General features: G+C 42.2%; 1 protein-coding gene across 1 annotated transcript in view; it reads left to right on the top strand.

Moving 5' to 3' along the window:
• The window catches only part of LRRK2 (leucine rich repeat kinase 2), a 2,398,611-nt gene that overhangs the window by 2,294,240 nt on the left and 86,196 nt on the right, over positions 1–18,175 (top strand). The window contains exon 48 of the mRNA XM_069629211.1: positions 9,688–9,840. Within this exon, the coding sequence (XP_069485312.1) occupies positions 9,688–9,840 (153 nt within the window). The remainder of the gene's footprint in view (positions 1–9,687; positions 9,841–18,175) is intronic.

Raw genomic sequence — 18,175 nt, 5'->3', positions numbered from 1 at the left:
TGCTGGTCTGGCAGTGCTTACCTCTCCATCTGACATGGTACCCACGCCTGGTGACCTTGTGGTTGTGTTAGTAGGGGTCACCACTTTATTCTCTATAGCAAACGACATTCGCCAAAAAATAAGAGAAAAGATACCAAATGAAAAGGCGACGCAATACAAAATTATCATACTTTTAATAATAGCATTCATTACTTACTCCGCTTGAGACTCTTGTGCAGCTTTGAAGAAATTGATGAACTGGCTGAAATGCGGTAGAAATGCGTTATGTTAGTACTTATTATTTTTAAACTCTGCGGTCACGATTTTCTGCTAGTGTAATAAAGAACAACTGTTAGCACACAATGCGTAATCTAGGGTTACGAATGACTTCAAGTATCGATGGACTGCCTTGATGAAGTTGTGGGTATGTTTGGGACAAATAGGCCAGGAAAACACAGAAAAATAAACAGGGAGAGGGTCTTCTTGCACATTAGAATTCCTAACAAAGACGGCAAATTGACCTTGGAAGGTTGCAGAGTGAGGGTTTAAGGGAAGCATGGGACATTAAAGCAATAACAGTCACAACTTTCACGATGAATGCTCTAAGTGTGCGAAAATAAAAATTATAAACGAACAGTGTACCCTCACTATGGATGTGTACAAAGTCCTTTTCCTATCGCTCTTGTGCTAGTGCGAGTGAGCATGGGTTGGCCTCTGCTGGGCAATGATACTTCTCGGTTATCTTTTTGCTCCTATTCATGTTAAATGTTTGCCCTTTTGCTGTCATTGCTAGGAGAGGCCTTGTGATTAACATTCTTGAAGTAGTTGAAGAACCACTGAAGTGTTTTGTCGATAAATACAGAATCATCCTGACTAATATGACTGAAGCAAGTGTTGTATGAACTGGTGCAGAAATATCCTGACAATTACATTTTTGTTGAAGCTAATGAAGCACGGAAATATTCTTTTTTGATGAAAAGAAGTTGTTTCAAGATCTTGGTTACAAGTGAAAAGAGGAAAACATTGTTGAACACTTGTGAACTGTTGGTTAAATTCAATTTGGAACTTTGTGTTATCAAGTTAGAACAAAAAGAGAACTGAAGTGAAACTTATTGATATGAGACATGATTTCCTTATCCTTTTCTAACAGCAAAACAAAATTCAGGAATCATGCTTTGGATGATGGTGTTAAGAGTGTGACAGTCCCTAAGTCCAAATCTAAGGGACAGAGGCCAGAGACAAAGTCGGCACCTTGTATCCAGACGGACCGAATGACGGCAGACCATACAGCAGCCCTCAGCACCCCTTTACCCCTAACTTTTGAATCTGTGTTTGAGGATGAACGCACTACAACTCTAAACAGAAGCAAACAGCTCGCACTTCTGTCTTCAATTCCATCTTTGTCAACAATTGCATCCCAAGATCTGAAGTTTGTACATCTTGCCAATCGCACCCTCCTTGGGAAATGTTCTGTACACTTTAGTTCTAAACTAGTAGAAAACCCTTGTGTACTCTCACCAGGAGGATTTCCTACTGAATGGCTATGAATGTTACTACGCGACCTCAACTCTGAAGAATCCCATACACTCTGAGCAACGCATGACAATTACAGGTCACTTTTACGATACTATCCTTGGCCGCCTAACCCGGATGCTGGCTGGAGATGGCTACCAAATATCTTGCCATCAATCCCAGCTCATCAGCCTGGCTTCTTGCTTAGACCTCTTGTGCTGGAACACTAGAGGATTCAACTAATTTCTCCATGCTGATCAGGCAAACCACCTACTACAGTGCAACATAATCATCTTCTATGAAACATGGCTCCTGCACTGTATGGTTATTGATGGCCGCTTAATATGCTAAAAGCCTGCTACGAAAAAAGAGCGAGAATCTGAATTGTGTTTTAGTGGACTGGCCTTGCACCTCTGCTGCTCTTTTGATATCTGTTATTATTGACAAATCTGGCCCCCAATCAGTACAGCTGTTGATAGCAAATATCTACTTTAACACACTAACGTCCCCAGTGAGGAGGTCGTAGAGGAATTGGGAAATGTGCTGATGAAGTGCAACGATATGTATTCAGGAGCAGGTACAATTATCGCTGGTGATAGTGGACCAAGAATGGGTGGCTAATGGTGAAGTGGAACTATCAATCACTTCCAATGATGCTGAGTGCCTTGGAAAGAAAGCGGTTCAAGGCTTGAAATGGTCTCAATTTCTGTCTTGGTGGGGTTTTATCCAAACCAATTTACTATTTGGTGAGACCTGGTCAAAAACACTCACGTGGCAACATTTTGGGACAGAATCCATAATAGATTATATCCTTCTTAAAAACATTGACGGGGATAAGATTGAAGCGTTCAAGATTGTGAAATCTCCTCAAAGTGATCACTCTATGCTTTGCCTCTCGTTGAGAGCAGGACTGCTGACCTCAATCAGTACTGAGGGCCTGACCAACATGATGATTATGAGCAGAAAACTAGCACTTTGCTTCCTGACAAAGTACATAAAGCAAATCACGAACAGAATGTTTGGTGGTCTCTTTTGTCAGAAAATTCAAGGAGCGAAGCCACTCTTCCAATGAATTTTGCATCTATTTTGGCCAAACTAGTGTGTATGGGCTCTGATCAACGGGAGACTCCCCGAACCCCTTTTGCACTTAAACATGCAAAACCCGCTGATTCAAGATCAGAAAAGGTATCGAAGGCAGAAACAAAAAACTTGAAATCTCTAGTAGACAAGGATTGGGTTGGGCTGAAGGTAAAAAACAATCAAGCTTGAGTACACTAACTGGCTAAAGGGGCACATAATTTTACTTCATATTGCCATAAACCAGTCTTTGTTCAAACGTTTGGTGGAAAAGGATACCAGAAGTATATGGAGGATACTAAATGTCACTCAGGAAAAACGGTCTGCCCTGAAATCATGTTGCATATCTGAGTCAGAGTGGTGTGCCTTCTATCATAAAAAATGGAATATGGATCACTCTGGTACGATTCAGCAGATGTCTGATGTTGGCCCTGTCGTCCCTTGGACCTTTGAGTTTGATGCTATGGATATCTTGATTACCATCAAATCCCTGAATAACTCAAAAGCCAGTGGCCTTGATGGAGTCTCCAATCAATTCTTCAAGTAGGATCCTATTTTATGGTCGGATATTTTATGTAGATTATTCCAATGCATTGCTAGTGGCACAGAGTGTCTGATATCCAGGCGATATGCGACTTTTGTTCCCATCTATAAGAGCAGGGACTAACTCAACCCAGCAAACTACCGCCCAATAGCACTGATTGAATCAGCAGCCAACATGTTTGCAAGCTGGTGTTAAAAGATTTAACAAGATGGATTGACGGGGGAAAAAATACTTATCCCACTGCAACCAGGTTTTAGGAAGAATGTAGGCACCCTTATGAGTGCAGCTGCCCTGTCCATATGTACCTCAGATATTGGGCGGAATACTAGGAAATCGCTATATTTGGCAGTTCTGGACCTTAGTGCTGCCTTTGATAATGTTAACACAAAGATGCTCTGGGAGAAACTCAGAAGATGCGGTAGTGAGGAAGGTCTCCTCAGTATGATTTACCAGGAAAATAGAATAACAATTTGTCTAAATAATCAGGGCGAGCTTTCAAACCCCATTCAGATCACCGAAGGGGTAAGACACTGGTGTGTGGTGGCCCCCACAGTTTTCAACCTATATTTAGCATACCTATCGCACTAAAGCTTACAGTGGGGGGTCTACGCGCCTAGATGGCAGGACCTGAGAGTTCATATCATCGCATATGCAGATAATTTAGTTCTAATGGATTGTACGCCTGCAGGTCTGCAAAGGTTTCTTGAGGGTGTACAAACGTATCTAGCAATTAACCATCTTAAAACTAACCATCTTGAGTCCTACACACTGACCTTTACTACCAAAACTAAGACCAAGAGTTCTAGCTGGAAGGTAAATCAATCCCTGATCAAGGAGGTTACCAGTATCATATATCTAGGCTTTTCCATCTCTACTAAGCAGCACTTAATCATCCAAAAGGGGAAAATGGAAGCTAAAATAGGTACGTCCATTCTACTAAGGAAAGGTCTAAAGAAGAAGCTCTGTGCCTATTCTCTGCTTCCTCAAATCGATGTATACAAATTTAAAGGTGACAGCCACAGTCTTATATGGCTGCGAGTTAATTTTGTTTGGGAACCAAACCTTCCGCGATAAGTTGGAGGGTAAAATCTGGAAGACAGTATTGGGGTTGCTGAAGTCTACTCAGATTAGTGTAATCAGTTTCGAACTGGGTCTGACCGCTTGGTGGGCGTAGCACATCAAGAGATCCCTACCATTGCTGACCAAATTGGAGGAAGACGAGGTAAACTCACTGAATGCCTGCATTTATGAGCAAATGAACAATGGCCAAAATTGCAGCTCTTTCATGTATACATTTTCCAGGAAATGTATTGCCTATCGAAATCTGATCGAATTGAAGGGTTCTGACACCGCTTATACAAGGAAAAATAAGATAAAGAGATGGGATAAAAATAGCAATGATGACTTAAACATACATCTTCTGTACCAAAAGGATCACTACCTACATATGCCGCAGAAGTCTCAGATTCTAAATACAAAAGTTTCTCTCTACAAAGCATTGAGATCTTTACTTAAGGTTTTGTCTCTGAGCTTAGCCAACAAGGGTAGTTATGGGCCCAAAATTACAGGTTCAGAGGGAAATGTGGGGCTGCAGAGTGTGTGGCTCAGTGCTAAGAGATGATCACTTTTCCACCTGCTTCTTGAATGTCCAGGCTTTTCAGCCATCTGACTTATCTTTCTGCAAAGATGTTTGCACTCGACCGCAAGTGTCCTCACCGGAAAACTATGGGTCAGAATTATGACAGAAAACAAGGATTTGATTGTTGCAGTGACTTCCCTGTTGAAGATTATTTTCGAGGAGCTAGCAAAAGGATGCTCCAGGGGGGAAGCTGATCTGAAAGAGTTTTGGGGAGAGTAGCCCATGTCACAGGATGTTGACTATATTATATCTGTATGACCCCATGGTGGGGATGGGGCAATGCTGGACCCCCAGACTGCATCAATCTGCATAACTTGCCTATGCTTTGCCTGATTTTGTATTGTTAGTAGTATATTGATTTATATATGCTGGAGCTGGCGTAGAGCTTTGAAATATTTTTCTGTTTTCTATGTTAATAATTGTTTTTTATTAGTGTAAAGGTTTATTATAAAAACTAAAAACACTTTGTTTTCTTTTAATAAAAAATAAATAAATACATTCTACTTGAATCTGTGTAAGGGGAATTCACCCACATTATTAAGGACACAGTTATTATGATGTGAACTTAAATGTTACATGTGTTGCTTTTGAACTGCCATATATTACCTTATTGAGTTGGTGTATGTACAAGTGTGAGGGACAGAAACCCTTTGTTAGTGTTTCCTTTAATTTATTTCAGGTAGGGAAATCGGCCTCACATTTCTAACCTCCTCACAGCACAGATGTGGTTATGCTGAGATTACTGTGTTAAGGACACAGAGCGGGACAGAACAGGAGAGGGAGGGGCAGGTATGTACTGGGGGCTGTGAGAAACCAGAAGGTGTCTCACTCACTATTCTCCGGAGATCTATCATCCAGGCTGCCAGGACACAGCCATCACTTTTGGATCCAGTTCCTGGGGGTGGAGCAGTGCGGGAACATCCACCTGGGTGAGGGGTCTTGTGGGAGTGGACACTGGATGGTGAGACGCAATAGCCCCTTCCCTGTAACACCTTTTCCCCATCCTAAAAGGTAGGATGCTTAGGAGCTCAACCCTCCCCCTTTCACAACACACACACTTTCTCACGGACAGCCCGCTATGAGAGAAAACAGACTAGCACCTAAGCCGTATACCTGACGTATCCCAATACAATGGTCAGACAGGGTCAGGCCATTACTGACCATCACGCACACCTGACTTCCATTACACTTCCCCACATGCATAAAAGGCTACGCACGAGAGCACACACTGAGCGAGGCAAAGCACACAAGGAAACAGCAGTTCCAACATGGAAGATTGACAAGAGGAGAAAGACTTCGAAACAGAAGGGGGACGCTAGGAGGAAGGTTCCCTTGACCTTTTCGTCAAGGAACCGTTACATTCACGAGACCTCAAGAAAGCGTAAGACCAGGAAACCAGGCTGAAGAATCCTGCATTGTGTGTCAGAGGTCCTCTCGCATCGGTAATCAAGGCAGGGAGAATCTCCCGCCACTGTGGTACTGTCCTTAGCTCCAAGAACAAAGCTGCTTCAGTGAAAGCAACACAGTCGGTGAGTTGGGGAAACCAATAAAGACCGGTCGGTGTTGAAGCCAAGGTTGCAAGCAGCAACATTGTGTGGCGAACGCTGGAACGAACATTGAGTGAAACGTGTGTGATGACCAACGTGAGTAAAGTTGAACTGCAGATGAGTGATTGAACCTTGAAGCCAAAATATATGATACCTTTGACAGAGTGGTCCGGCACCTTGTGCATGCTCAGTTGAAGGTCCCTGTAAGGTGTCCAGCTGAGAGTTGACAAAAGTGAAAGAGTAGCAAAAGATTGTGAATTGACGTGGTCCTGCAATGGGTCAAGCTAAATCCTGTGCATAATTGAAAGTCTTTGATATTGATACAGTAAAGAAAGTTGATGGCAAAGTAGAAAAATTGGTTCGAGCCCAGCAGAGGGAGACTGAAGATTTTGTGTTAGAACGGATCTGAGCCCGGCAGAGGGGATCCGGGGTGAACCGTGAGTGACCTGAGAAATTGGAAACGTGGAAATCCTTCGAAAATTGGGTATATGTGAAAAACGAACTTTGTGCTACAGTGGATCTCAGCCCGGTGATGGGAATCCAAGGTGAACAGTAAATCTCCTGAGAAAAGAGTGCGTAGGAGAATCCTAAAGTAAAGCAACTTTGTTTGTTGCATCAAGCCCACTGAAAGAAGAGGCTTTTTTAACGCCAAAGAGACTTTGGTACAGAAGGCCGTGATGTTGGAGTTTTGAACTGCACCCTCGTGCTAGAGAACGATCAAGCCAGCAGATATGAAGCTAAGTTCACTTAGAAATACATGGGTCCATCAATAACATGAGCTGATGCACCCGACTAGTTTCGTTTTTCCATTCGGTTCTTGACGGCTGATCCAGATAATGACTTGTACAGGTTGACATCTTGTGAATTACCCAATTGGGAGTTTATGGAGATTTAGAAACTCAATACAACACGAGGTGAAACTGTAAACCAAGGACAGCTGTTTGCGCTGTTTGTGGCTAAAACTGATTTCATCTAGTCTCCAGATCCAATTCACTTGTGATCTATTGTTGGCATGGCCGGATTGTGACCTCCTGGACTTTTTAGACAGGCCTCCAGAGCCTTTGCCTTTTCAGCGGTTGAGATCATGGTAGAACTACTATCTATGTGATACCACCTTTAATTTATAGGTTGTTTTTAACATTCACCAATCTATGTATTCATCCTTTAAAACAAATTTCAGACGAATCCTCAAGAAAATGTGTATGGGAATGCCACGTCCTGACGAAGATGGTCATCATCTGCAATCCAGTTAGATCTTTCTTCCATCGAAACTACTCTTTTTTGGTGTCATGCTTATTACATTGTTTATATGTATTTATGTGAATTTGTGCCACCCCTAGTGCATGGTTTTAGGATTGTGAGGTCTTGCAGTGCTAATACACTATTGGACTGCCCTATTTCAAATTACTGTTCCTTCTTTTCTTTTGCCTATGTGATGGGTTGAGCTAATCAACTTATTAATTGAATCAAATTGCTATAATCACCTTTCCCCAGCTGACCTGGCTCCTTCTGTCTGAGAGATTGTTTCTTTCCCCAATAGAGAATGTTGTCCTGGCAACTGAATATCTATCTTAGGTATTATTGCCATTCTTCCCCTGTACAGCCATCTGGCATTGAATTGTTCGCAGCCTCCTTTTGTGACCAGCACTTTTTTATCACACATTGCACTTTATAATTTTGTATGCTAATTCCTTGTGTGAATTCCAAATGATTTAATACTTTCTTAATGAAATTTGACTAAAATAATAAAAATGTACCTTTTTAAAGTCTTTACTGTGGTCTGTAAGGGGTGATCTGCGGTGTTAACTGTGGGTTACTGTTCTCATGTTATTGATGGAACCATGTCTTTCTAAGTGAACTTAGCTTCATATCCGCTGGCTTGATCATTGTTTACTATTGCAAATTGCTTCCCCTTCTTGCCAGTGAAGTAGGGGACACCCATCTATTTAGTGCTACCCTCATGCTAGAGAAGCCAGAGACTTCTGTAGCTAAGCTCGAGTGTGCCGCCTTATCCCGTGCTGAAAACATGGGGAAGGGAAACCAAACGGATTGTATATCCTGACATATATTATTTCTTGAACACTTTTCTTTTGCATAACTTTGTTTCCCACACTATTTGTATTTAGAGGTAAGGATTGGCAATAGGTTTAATAGTATAGGCCCTTTTGTTTTAAGACGTCACTAGGATTGCTTTATTATTATTTGATGGTCGTAGCTTTCTCCCATCTTTAGATTTAGTATTAGATATGCCTTTTTTAAACCCAATTAAGGTTTAATAAACACCCTTGAATTGTGGACACTTGTGTTTGTCTTAATGTTGATACCATGCCTTTCTTACAGGGCAATGATGTGACAGCAACGCAAGACTTAAAGCCACCTTGATTGAGGTGGGATAGCATATCAGAGTCAGAAAGCTCTGGAGGATGTACACGGAAAAAGGGGCTCAAGGAGGTGGATGTATCATAAGGTTGAGGGGGGCTCAGAATGGAAGGAGATGAAAACTGGTGACGTGGGATTATGCAAGGGGAATTGTGGAAGGTAGGGGGGGTGGCGTAGTGTGGTTGGGGATGGACACTAGCAGTATTTGTGTTTGTTTATCCATCAAGAAATGTATGCGCCATTTTCTTAGTTATTGGCCATGTATCATTGCACTGGTCTATCCAAAGGTTAATAACAAGAAGGAGAAGAGAATGGAATGGGTACAAAGACGCTGAACTCTGGGCATGTGGGGGTGGGTGGGCAGTCTATGCCTTATCTGTCTTTTTACTATCACACCTGCAAACTACTCTACCTCTCTGATGTTCCCTTCTTACTACACTCCTCCTACCAGCTCCACCACTTCTACTCGCTATGTCTTCTTCTTCTGTCCCACTGAGGTCTTTCACTCCTTCTAAGTCTTGCCTCTACCCTTGGATGTTACTCCTCCATCCTCCAAACTAATGCTCCACCTCACCTTCTTCTTATGCACCTTCCTTTCATTCACACAAGCACTTCATTCACTACCTCTACTAATCACACTCTGCAGTCCGACAGATTATTTTTCATACATTAGAGTAGATCTGCAGTTTACCATTAGTTCATTAATTGTACCCTCCAATCCCTACTTTGTGTAAACGTCCAAAACAAGCTGAGCATGTGTCCAAAGGCTGAATTTAGTTCTCCCATCAGTTCACCCATTGAAAATTGTCCATGGTGGATTATGCATGTCCTTTAATGCACCCTTTATTAATCAGCTATACACTTGGAAAATGCACACACGTGTATTCTGACTGAAATAGCAACATCTGTGATTAAAAGGGCAGGATCTCTTCATACTGACGTAAGCAATGTTTCTCATACCAGCATTTGGAAGCAGTCGTTGGTAATATTTCCTTGTATCTGTTTTGCAGATTTCCTCGTGCCTTTTCTGCTGACGCAAATATAATTTGCATGGCTGTGAATAAATACATATATTTGGCAAAGAAGAATAGCCATATTGTTGAAGTGTGGGATAAGAAAACAGAAAAACCATGTGACTTGATCGACTGTGCACACTTTCTAAGGTAGACTGGGAATGCATATGTTCAAATTTAACAATAGACTATTTCATTTACTGAAAAGCCTCTTGTATACTTTTACCCACTTATGTTAAAATTCAGTTTCCATAATGAGGAGCCAATATTTAGATTGTAGGCAAATCCTGGTATTCATGCAGGCTAACCCTCTATGGACTTAAGCAACATTTGTGAATTTCTTTAAAGGGCCATTTTGCAGTGCCTGATATTTCCTGATGTGAACGTTCTGAACAGGTAATGCAGAATGTTGTGGTTTTATGAAGGCTTGCTTGTTCGGAGGTGGCCCCATGGTGCTATGTATCTAAGGGCTGTGACTTGAACAGCCTGGTGATGATCGTGTGCGACGCAGTGCTGTTGGTAAGTGTCTGGACCGGTCCAGTCCAATTAGACTGCTGGATTGCTTCTTCGGTTGTTTCCCCATCCTGTGTTTCCACTCAGGCCTCACAGGCCACGTACCATGATCACCCTTGTGGCCATCTCCCGATGTATGAGAAGAGTGCAATGGCGATGAAACACACAACGTGGACCATTGGTAGGGACAATAGGCAGCATGTAGGTGGCAAGAAGAAGGGGAAAGGAGGGGCCCATGTGTCCTTATGTGTTCTGTTTATTTCATACATTCCTGTCTTCGAATCCATGATCAATGTTTGATCAGCAGTGGTGATAGATGACAATTCAACCCGAGAATCCTTGGTTTGTGTAGAAACCAAAGGCGATCGTAAAGTAATCCAGTAAGTAACCACAGGCAGCAAAGATAGACACATTATGTACTTCCATACGGCTCTGCAAAAATAAACAGAGAAACTGGCAGAGTATCCCGTCCCAAGAATGTGGTCCTCAAAGCTTTTGATAGAGTTTACATAATGAGCCTAATACAGAAGAGTCTATACGATACATTAATTACATTAACAAAAAACTTCTTACGACCTTGAAAGGGTCATGGCTTTACAGCCCCATTCAACACTTCCACAGTCTATATGAGGCAACCCACCACTTTCAGGCGATCTTTCAATTAAACTGGCCCTGGTTCCAGTCCTAAGGCGGCTTAACATGTCTTTTTTAGTATACGTATAATGTGTTTCTGGGGGTACCTGTGCCTCAGACAGAGGCTAGCGTCATTGTCACACAGACTTAGGGATTTGTATTTGTGTGCCAACCAATTTGATCTCTCTCCGCACCACCTCCGTAAACATGGCTAAGGTCAACACATCATCATCTAGTTATGGCTGTGATTTTTGTTTTGTACATTGCTCATGTATGCCAGTGGTGTCAGAGGTGGGGTAGGTTGGGTCCCTCTACATAGACTGCCCACAAGAGTAACACAGAGATGGGGATAAGCACTAACAGTCCAGCTCCGTACCGGCGGGGTGCTCTGGGAAAATGTCCGATTCAGGATAGTCGATCCATACCGCCTAACCCAGAAGACACTAGATTTTTCTCCCTCCACACCAAAGCACTTGTCATCTGGTCAACAAAGCACATACAATTAATCCTACATTCCAGAACGCCTCTGAGAACAACACAGAATTGTTGGATTGGCAGGTGGAAGCAGTCACATGGTTCTAGCTGTATTAATTGGCAAGACATTACTGCTTGAACTCCTTTTGAGGGTTTTGATGATTGGTTTGGTCAAGCAGTCCTCGCAACTTTTCTGGTCTAGGTGGGGTCTCCTCACTCTCGTTCCCTCCACCAGATATACGTATTGCTATGGGAATCTTATCAATAATGAGGTATCCTTGAGAGCAAGGAACCCATTAGAAGAACACATTACTTACCTCTCTGTAATGGCCCTTCTGATAGATGTTCGTTCCAACCTGCCTTCTTGGTGGATAGGGTGTACAGCAAATCTGTCCTGCTGTCCCTCTGTGACCGAGTGCTGGGGGAAAAAGGACCAAATTTAGCTCATGTTGATCGCAGTGGCTCCATAGATACTGGCCCCAAGGTCGCATTTGACGTGGGGCACATAGAGCTAATGATGCACTCCGTGGTGGTGAAAATGTTTCCAAAGGCAGCGGGCGTTGGACATAGAATATCATAGATGAGGAATCCCGTGGAAGGAATATCGTTTACAAAGAACATTACAGACAGGTATGTAATTTGCTCTTTAGTGCATACAATTTGGGTATCAGGATGTTTTTGAAGTACAAGATCCACTCTTGGTGGAAAAAACATTTTTTATTTGTTATATTGTGGGCTTCCTCTTGGGCATTGCAGCGCGTCTCTAACATGATGTACATGAATAGTATTCAAAGGTGAAAAACCAGGATTTTGTCCAGGTAGATGATGGCAGAAGTGTCCAAAATGTCATTAAATATGTTAAGAAAGTGCAGAAAGGCTATATGAGGGCATTGGACAACTCTGAGGGCATCACAAGGTATTTAGAATGTCAAATCAGTTGTGGAATGCAGACTTCTAAAATCTGCAAGGAATCTATCTCCAGACTGGACTAAAGGTCTGCTTGAGGTTGTGATTGGTGTAGTACCTTTTCCCCTGGCCTAGTCTAGCAGTACCTGTATCATTGCCGGGGATATTGATTTTTCACCTTAATGGCATTGATGTGTCAGTAGTCAGCACACGGACATAGTTTGCTCACATCTTTTTAAGGATAAAGAAAATGTGTGACCCACCGTGAGATGTGGAGTTTTAGGTAAAATCCCTATAGATGATTTCATTGATATGTCCCTTAAAGAATGTGTTTTACCTCTCAGATAATGTATATGTGCTTATTTAAGGTTTTAAGGTTTCTGAGTGTCTGCCAGTTTGAAGGCCTATGGTGTGGCAATTTGTCTGCCTCAACAGTGGGCAAAGAGTGTTGTCACTCTAAAAGGTGTGCTCTATTACCAACATCTTGGTTGGGATCTTGTGGGATGTTTTTATCCACGCATCCAAGCCCTACCTCAAAACTGTGCAGTACTGACATGGAAAACATCATGATGGCCAGAGCTTCCCAGAAAATGCACAGGGAAATGCATGAAGAATAGGCTGCCACTCATTTTTGCCGATGTTATGGGCACAGAAGGACACTGCCTTAAACCACCATTGGACTACCCACACAGTAGTCTGAAACCATTGGGAATGGCAATGCTGATTGCCAAAAGCAAACCCATAACTGTTGGGAATTCATTTTCTTAAATCCCAAAAAGGGGTGCAGTACCAGTACTCACCACTATCCAAAAGCCGGCGTTTTAAAACCACCAGATTTTGTAGAAAACTGAATAAATGAACCCAAAACATGCCAAAGAAAGACTTACTGAGAGGTGGATCCAATGTAAAGTTATATCCTGAAGTGACTTGAAGGTTTATAACAAGACTGGCTGAGCTGTGGATTTCAGCAGTTTAAGTAAATGTGGACTGAAAGACACTAAAAAATCTAAGTGTTTAAATTGACTGAGTGACCTACTCTGAGTGTCACATAGGTTGAAATTGTTTAAATGTCATAGTTTTGAACTTAGAATCAGCATTCTAGCTGCATATGTAAAAATGTTTAGTTTTATTTGAATGCAGAAAACTGGGGAACAAAAAGTGACATTTTATCTGAAACCTGGCTTAAGGAACTGAATTCTGCCCACCAGCCACCCCCATCAGGAGTGAAACTTGAGTCACAGCTGTGTTCCCAGGCCTATCTGCCTTTTGCTGGCCACACTAAGGATATGCCATCTCTCTGATAATTGAATTAAGGGGAGCCCCCACAGAATACAGGAGCTCTGAACAAAGCCTCTCCTGACCCAGGCAGATGGTTTATTGCAGATGTCGTAAAAGTAGCTTCCTCCTGAAGCAAAGGGGAGGGGCACTGCCTGTGAGAGCAAGCTGGCTTGGCAGAACTGGAAAAACCAGAAATTCAACCTTGTGCTGGAGGAAAACCACACCCCTTTGGGGCCAGAACATAACTCTAAAAAGATGAATAACTCATAGAGCGGACATGTGAAAATGTTATAAATGATACCATAATTCTTGTGATTTTTCTGCCCACATTTTAAGAGGTTTTTAGAACCGGTGGTATGTTCAGGGGGGTTTTAGCGGAAAAGAGGATATTACTCAAAATGTGTGCATGTGAAAAATCTGACACTTCATCAACTAATGTCCATACTCCTTGCGCACATGTGTGTAAATTTGGGGTAATGTCCGGTATTGCAAACCAGTTAAAAAGTGCAAAATATTACCATTTCTGAATGCAAGCTCCCAGGAAGAGCGGAGTTTGAACAGGGTATACCTCCTGTAATGCATGATGGGTGCATGTAATTTTAAACAATATGTACCTCTGCAAATATGTATTTGGTTCAAATCTAGATTTGTGTGTAAGTTGACAGGAGGAGTGGACTTTCTGCAGGCTGTAAAATGACATCACTCTGACACAACTTAGCTCCCCCAATCAGGGGAGAAATGAAAGCTTGGCCAATGATAAGTGGAGAGGGGTAGGGTCTAGTGATGCTGCACACACACCCATAAAAAAACCACATAAAAGCAGACAGACAGGACAGATAGGGCCTTCAAATCCATTTGCAGCTGGAAGCTCTGCCGGGAAAATCCATACTTTACCTCCATCAACCTTCAGAGACCCAGACCAGCAGAGTAGAGCTGACCTGTTAGCAGAACCAGAGAGAGCTGACCCAGATCACTGTGAAGTGCAGAGACCAGAGTCCAGTCTAAAACCTGACCAGATCCGTGGCGAGGCCCATTTCACTCAAGAATATAGTGTGAGTACCTAGAAAACTGTGCAGAACCAATCTCTTAGTTAAAATAATATAATTCAATCCTATTTTAATCTAAGTAGAACTGTCTCCTAACTGTCACCTGTCAATTGTAAAGCTGTCACTTGTCATTTTCTAGTTGCAAGCTGCACTTGTCTTTTTGAACTTTAAAATTTCAAATCTGAAAAACGACCTTTATTTAATCGCTCATATCTCCGTGACCGTTTGTGCTAGAGACTTGCAGTAACTTTCATCTGGAAGCTGAGATCCTAGGCTTTCCTAGGACCCCAAAACGTGATAGTCCTTGTAGTTCCTCTGTAATCGCGCTCGGCGCATTCGCAAATTTAGCCGCGATTTGACATTTTACCGCGATTTGCAAATTTCTTCACGTGTAAAAATCTGCGGCTGCTTGCCTTGCGTTAAAGAAAAATTCGTTTAACCTGCTAATCATCCCTGAATCATTGCTAATGTGAGCCTGGACTAATATTAACTAGATACCACTCACCCTGAACCTCTAGAGGGAATTAAAAGCATTTTAGCATATTTTTCACTTAATTGCCAGCACATATAAAAGCATTTTGCCTGTGTTTTCAACTTCTGTAGTCTAAGTTGCTGGGGTGAACTGAATTACATTTGAATTGCATTTCTGAGAATTGTGTGCCTTCCTTCCATTTCCTTGCATTGCATAAAAGGGGGGGGGTGAATTGTCCAAGAAAGTGATTACATTGTCTTTTGCTGAAATCCTATCAAGTTATTTTCTTTACTGCATTTCATTCCACATTGCATCCATTTGAAACCATAAAAGTATTGTTGCTATCTTATCCATTTCATGTCAACTCCTTAGTGATTATCAAGAAGTGTGCTAGTGCCAGATTCTCTGTTGTTAATCTTTATCATACCAGATTAAGTGTGATATCCAATTATTAATTTATTATAAAGCGTGATATAGATATATATTGCTTTACTTCTCAAATAAACCTTTTAACTTGCAAAACAGAACTACTTCTTGGCTCAGTGGGGTCAGGGGGATTCTGAGAGAGGGGTGTTATATAGGGGTAGTCATCCAGAATGCATGAACTGGACATAAAGTATATCAATAAGGGTTTTCATTCAGTATTATAGACTAGGCGTTGACTTAGTTGTAGTGTTGAATTGAATCCTCTTACAATGTACGTTGTGGAACAACACAAGGGAGTTTCCATGGGCACTCTAAGGCTTGGGATTGGTAAGCAGAGGATGGGTACTAACAAACATGGAATGTTTCTGGCCTGGCAGCCTATGCAAGGATTATAGAACCCCAACCAGGGGAGGTGCAGAGATTGCAGCAAACCCAGCAGTTCTTGGTGGTGTTGTGAGCCCAACGTTTACAAACTGGATGATTTTTGGGATATGGCCTGGACTTGAGGACTGACCAGTCAACGGAAAGGATGGTTTAGGTCTGGAGTTTTGAGATTAGTGGAATGCTCATTCATTGAGCTAATATCGGGTCAATTACATTACCAGTGGACTGGTTATCAATAAAGGTAAGTATTTGTTCACACTTCAGGGTCAATCTATGTAGGTCTTTATGTGCATTCCTGTGTAAGGAATGTCAAACCACATTAAGAAAGCTATACGCTGGGAAGTGGATCATGAGATCACTCTGTTAGCTAGGGGTGCTATCATTTTCAGAAGTCTTTGGGTTTAGTATCTTACAGTTCCTCCCAGAATGCCCAGGATTTCTTCAGTAGACACACTGGGTTAACTGGCATCTGTGGTTCCTTTCGTCTGCCTGAAGTGGCCCATAGGTGTTTCCCAGCGGCATGGATTAAGGTTCATGATTCATTTAGTCCCCCTCGGACCTGGTCATCACCCTGTGGGTGGAGCTTGAAAGGACTTTTCTCCCCTTCCTATATCCTGCCATCTGATCTAAATAACCTAACCACTGACTAACTAGCCATGTTTGCTGGTCAAGTGGAACCACCTGATCTAAGGTTCCCTTTTAAGTCCTGCTTCAAGCCGTGATAGAGCACCATTAATTTGGCATCCTCTGGCCATGCATTCTGTGCCACTAAATCCCTAAAGTGGGCAGCATAAATGAGAAGATCCCTGCTGCCCTATTGAATCTCTATTAATCATATTCCAACCGATTGATGGGCATATTGCCTATTGGACATGGTCTGAAAGTTTTCATAGAGGTTTTATTTATTTTTGTTTGCCTAAATATGTTTTCCAAAATAACTCATTGCAAATTGTATTTTTTATTTTGGGAGTGTCCCCCCAACTCCCTACCTCCCCTATTCATGTTACACTATTCCCAACCTCCCCAACCCTTATATAACCTTACCCACAACCCCGTACATTTTCTGAGCGTTTTTTCAGGGACAGAAATGTGCCAAAACCCAATTAAAAAAACACTGTCCATGAATGAACGTCATACCGAAGAAACATTACTAGAAATGTTAATGTGCCTTTTCAATATTCTCATCCTCCGTGTTTCATTGAAACACAATGTTCTCTAGACTACAGAGTGTAGCGTGAGTGTTTCTACGTGTTGCACAACTCTAACACGGTTCATTGAGTGTCTCTACAGTGTCTGCTATCTGGAGGAGGAGACTGCTTTTGAAATGCCTAGCTCCCAAGCGGAGCTAAGCAGAGTTTAGCGCAAGTGTTTCTACGTGTTCCTACCGTGTTCAATGGGAAACAGAGGCTTCTTACTGCCGGGTCTGCACTCATAGTAGCTTCTGATATCTGGTTGTGCCTGCTGTAATCACATCAATACTACGCTAATATTTTGGGACTTTCCGGTAGGAGCGCTGGTCACTTGGTAAATCGGACACTACTGCTTGACTGATTGCTTCTGTGATTGTGGTGAAGGAATCTTATTTACACCATCAGTGTGTTGGGAAATATGCTGGGCAAATTATGCCCAAGGGACACAAATCACAACCTGCAGAAAAAAGCACCATATAAGTGGGAGCAAACCTCCCTGGCTACTTGTACACGATCAAAAAGCCTAAAGACCAATACGCGGGTGATAAATTCCCTGAATAAGCTTAGAATTAAACCAGGGGGGCAGGTACTATTAGCTCCTACTTTTTCGTTTGAATCAATGGTCCATTTCCCTGACAGTGCTCAATCTGTACATAATGCGCACAAACCCTCATCACTACCTTTACACACTACACATGGTAATGTGCTGGAGACTACTTTCTCCACCCTGGACAAAAACAATTCCTTGTTGGCTCTCTGTTATACCCTTTGAGACACCATGGGCTCTGAATAATTGCCTGATCCAGTGTTGCCAGAGGAAGCCAGAACTAGCCTGCTTAGTTAGTCAGCAAACAATATTCCTCCTGCAATTAACATATCCGATATGATGAACAGCGTAACTCAAGGATTATCAGCCTCTCCAAAGCTGGCTATGAGTGACAATGGTGCACAACAATCTGCTGTTTCACCGTTATCGAGCGATATGAAGGAGGATGTTCGTCTTACTAATGGTGTCCCGGATAGAATGACTTCTTATATTGAGGTGCAAGCTCAGCTATCTGTTATCCAATTTGCTATGAACATTCTGGTTCATTTAAACAGTACAATCCTGGATGAGATCCTGAATGCTTCTAGCTCTAGACCCCAATTAACTACATTGGATG

The sequence above is a fragment of the Ambystoma mexicanum genome, chromosome 12, assembly GCF_040938575.1.
Source record: "Ambystoma mexicanum isolate Mex_15411 chromosome 12, UKY_AmexF1_1, whole genome shotgun sequence".
In the NCBI taxonomy this organism is placed as follows: Eukaryota; Metazoa; Chordata; class Amphibia; order Caudata; family Ambystomatidae; genus Ambystoma; species Ambystoma mexicanum.
This window is presented reverse-complemented; position numbering and strand designations above follow the sequence as displayed.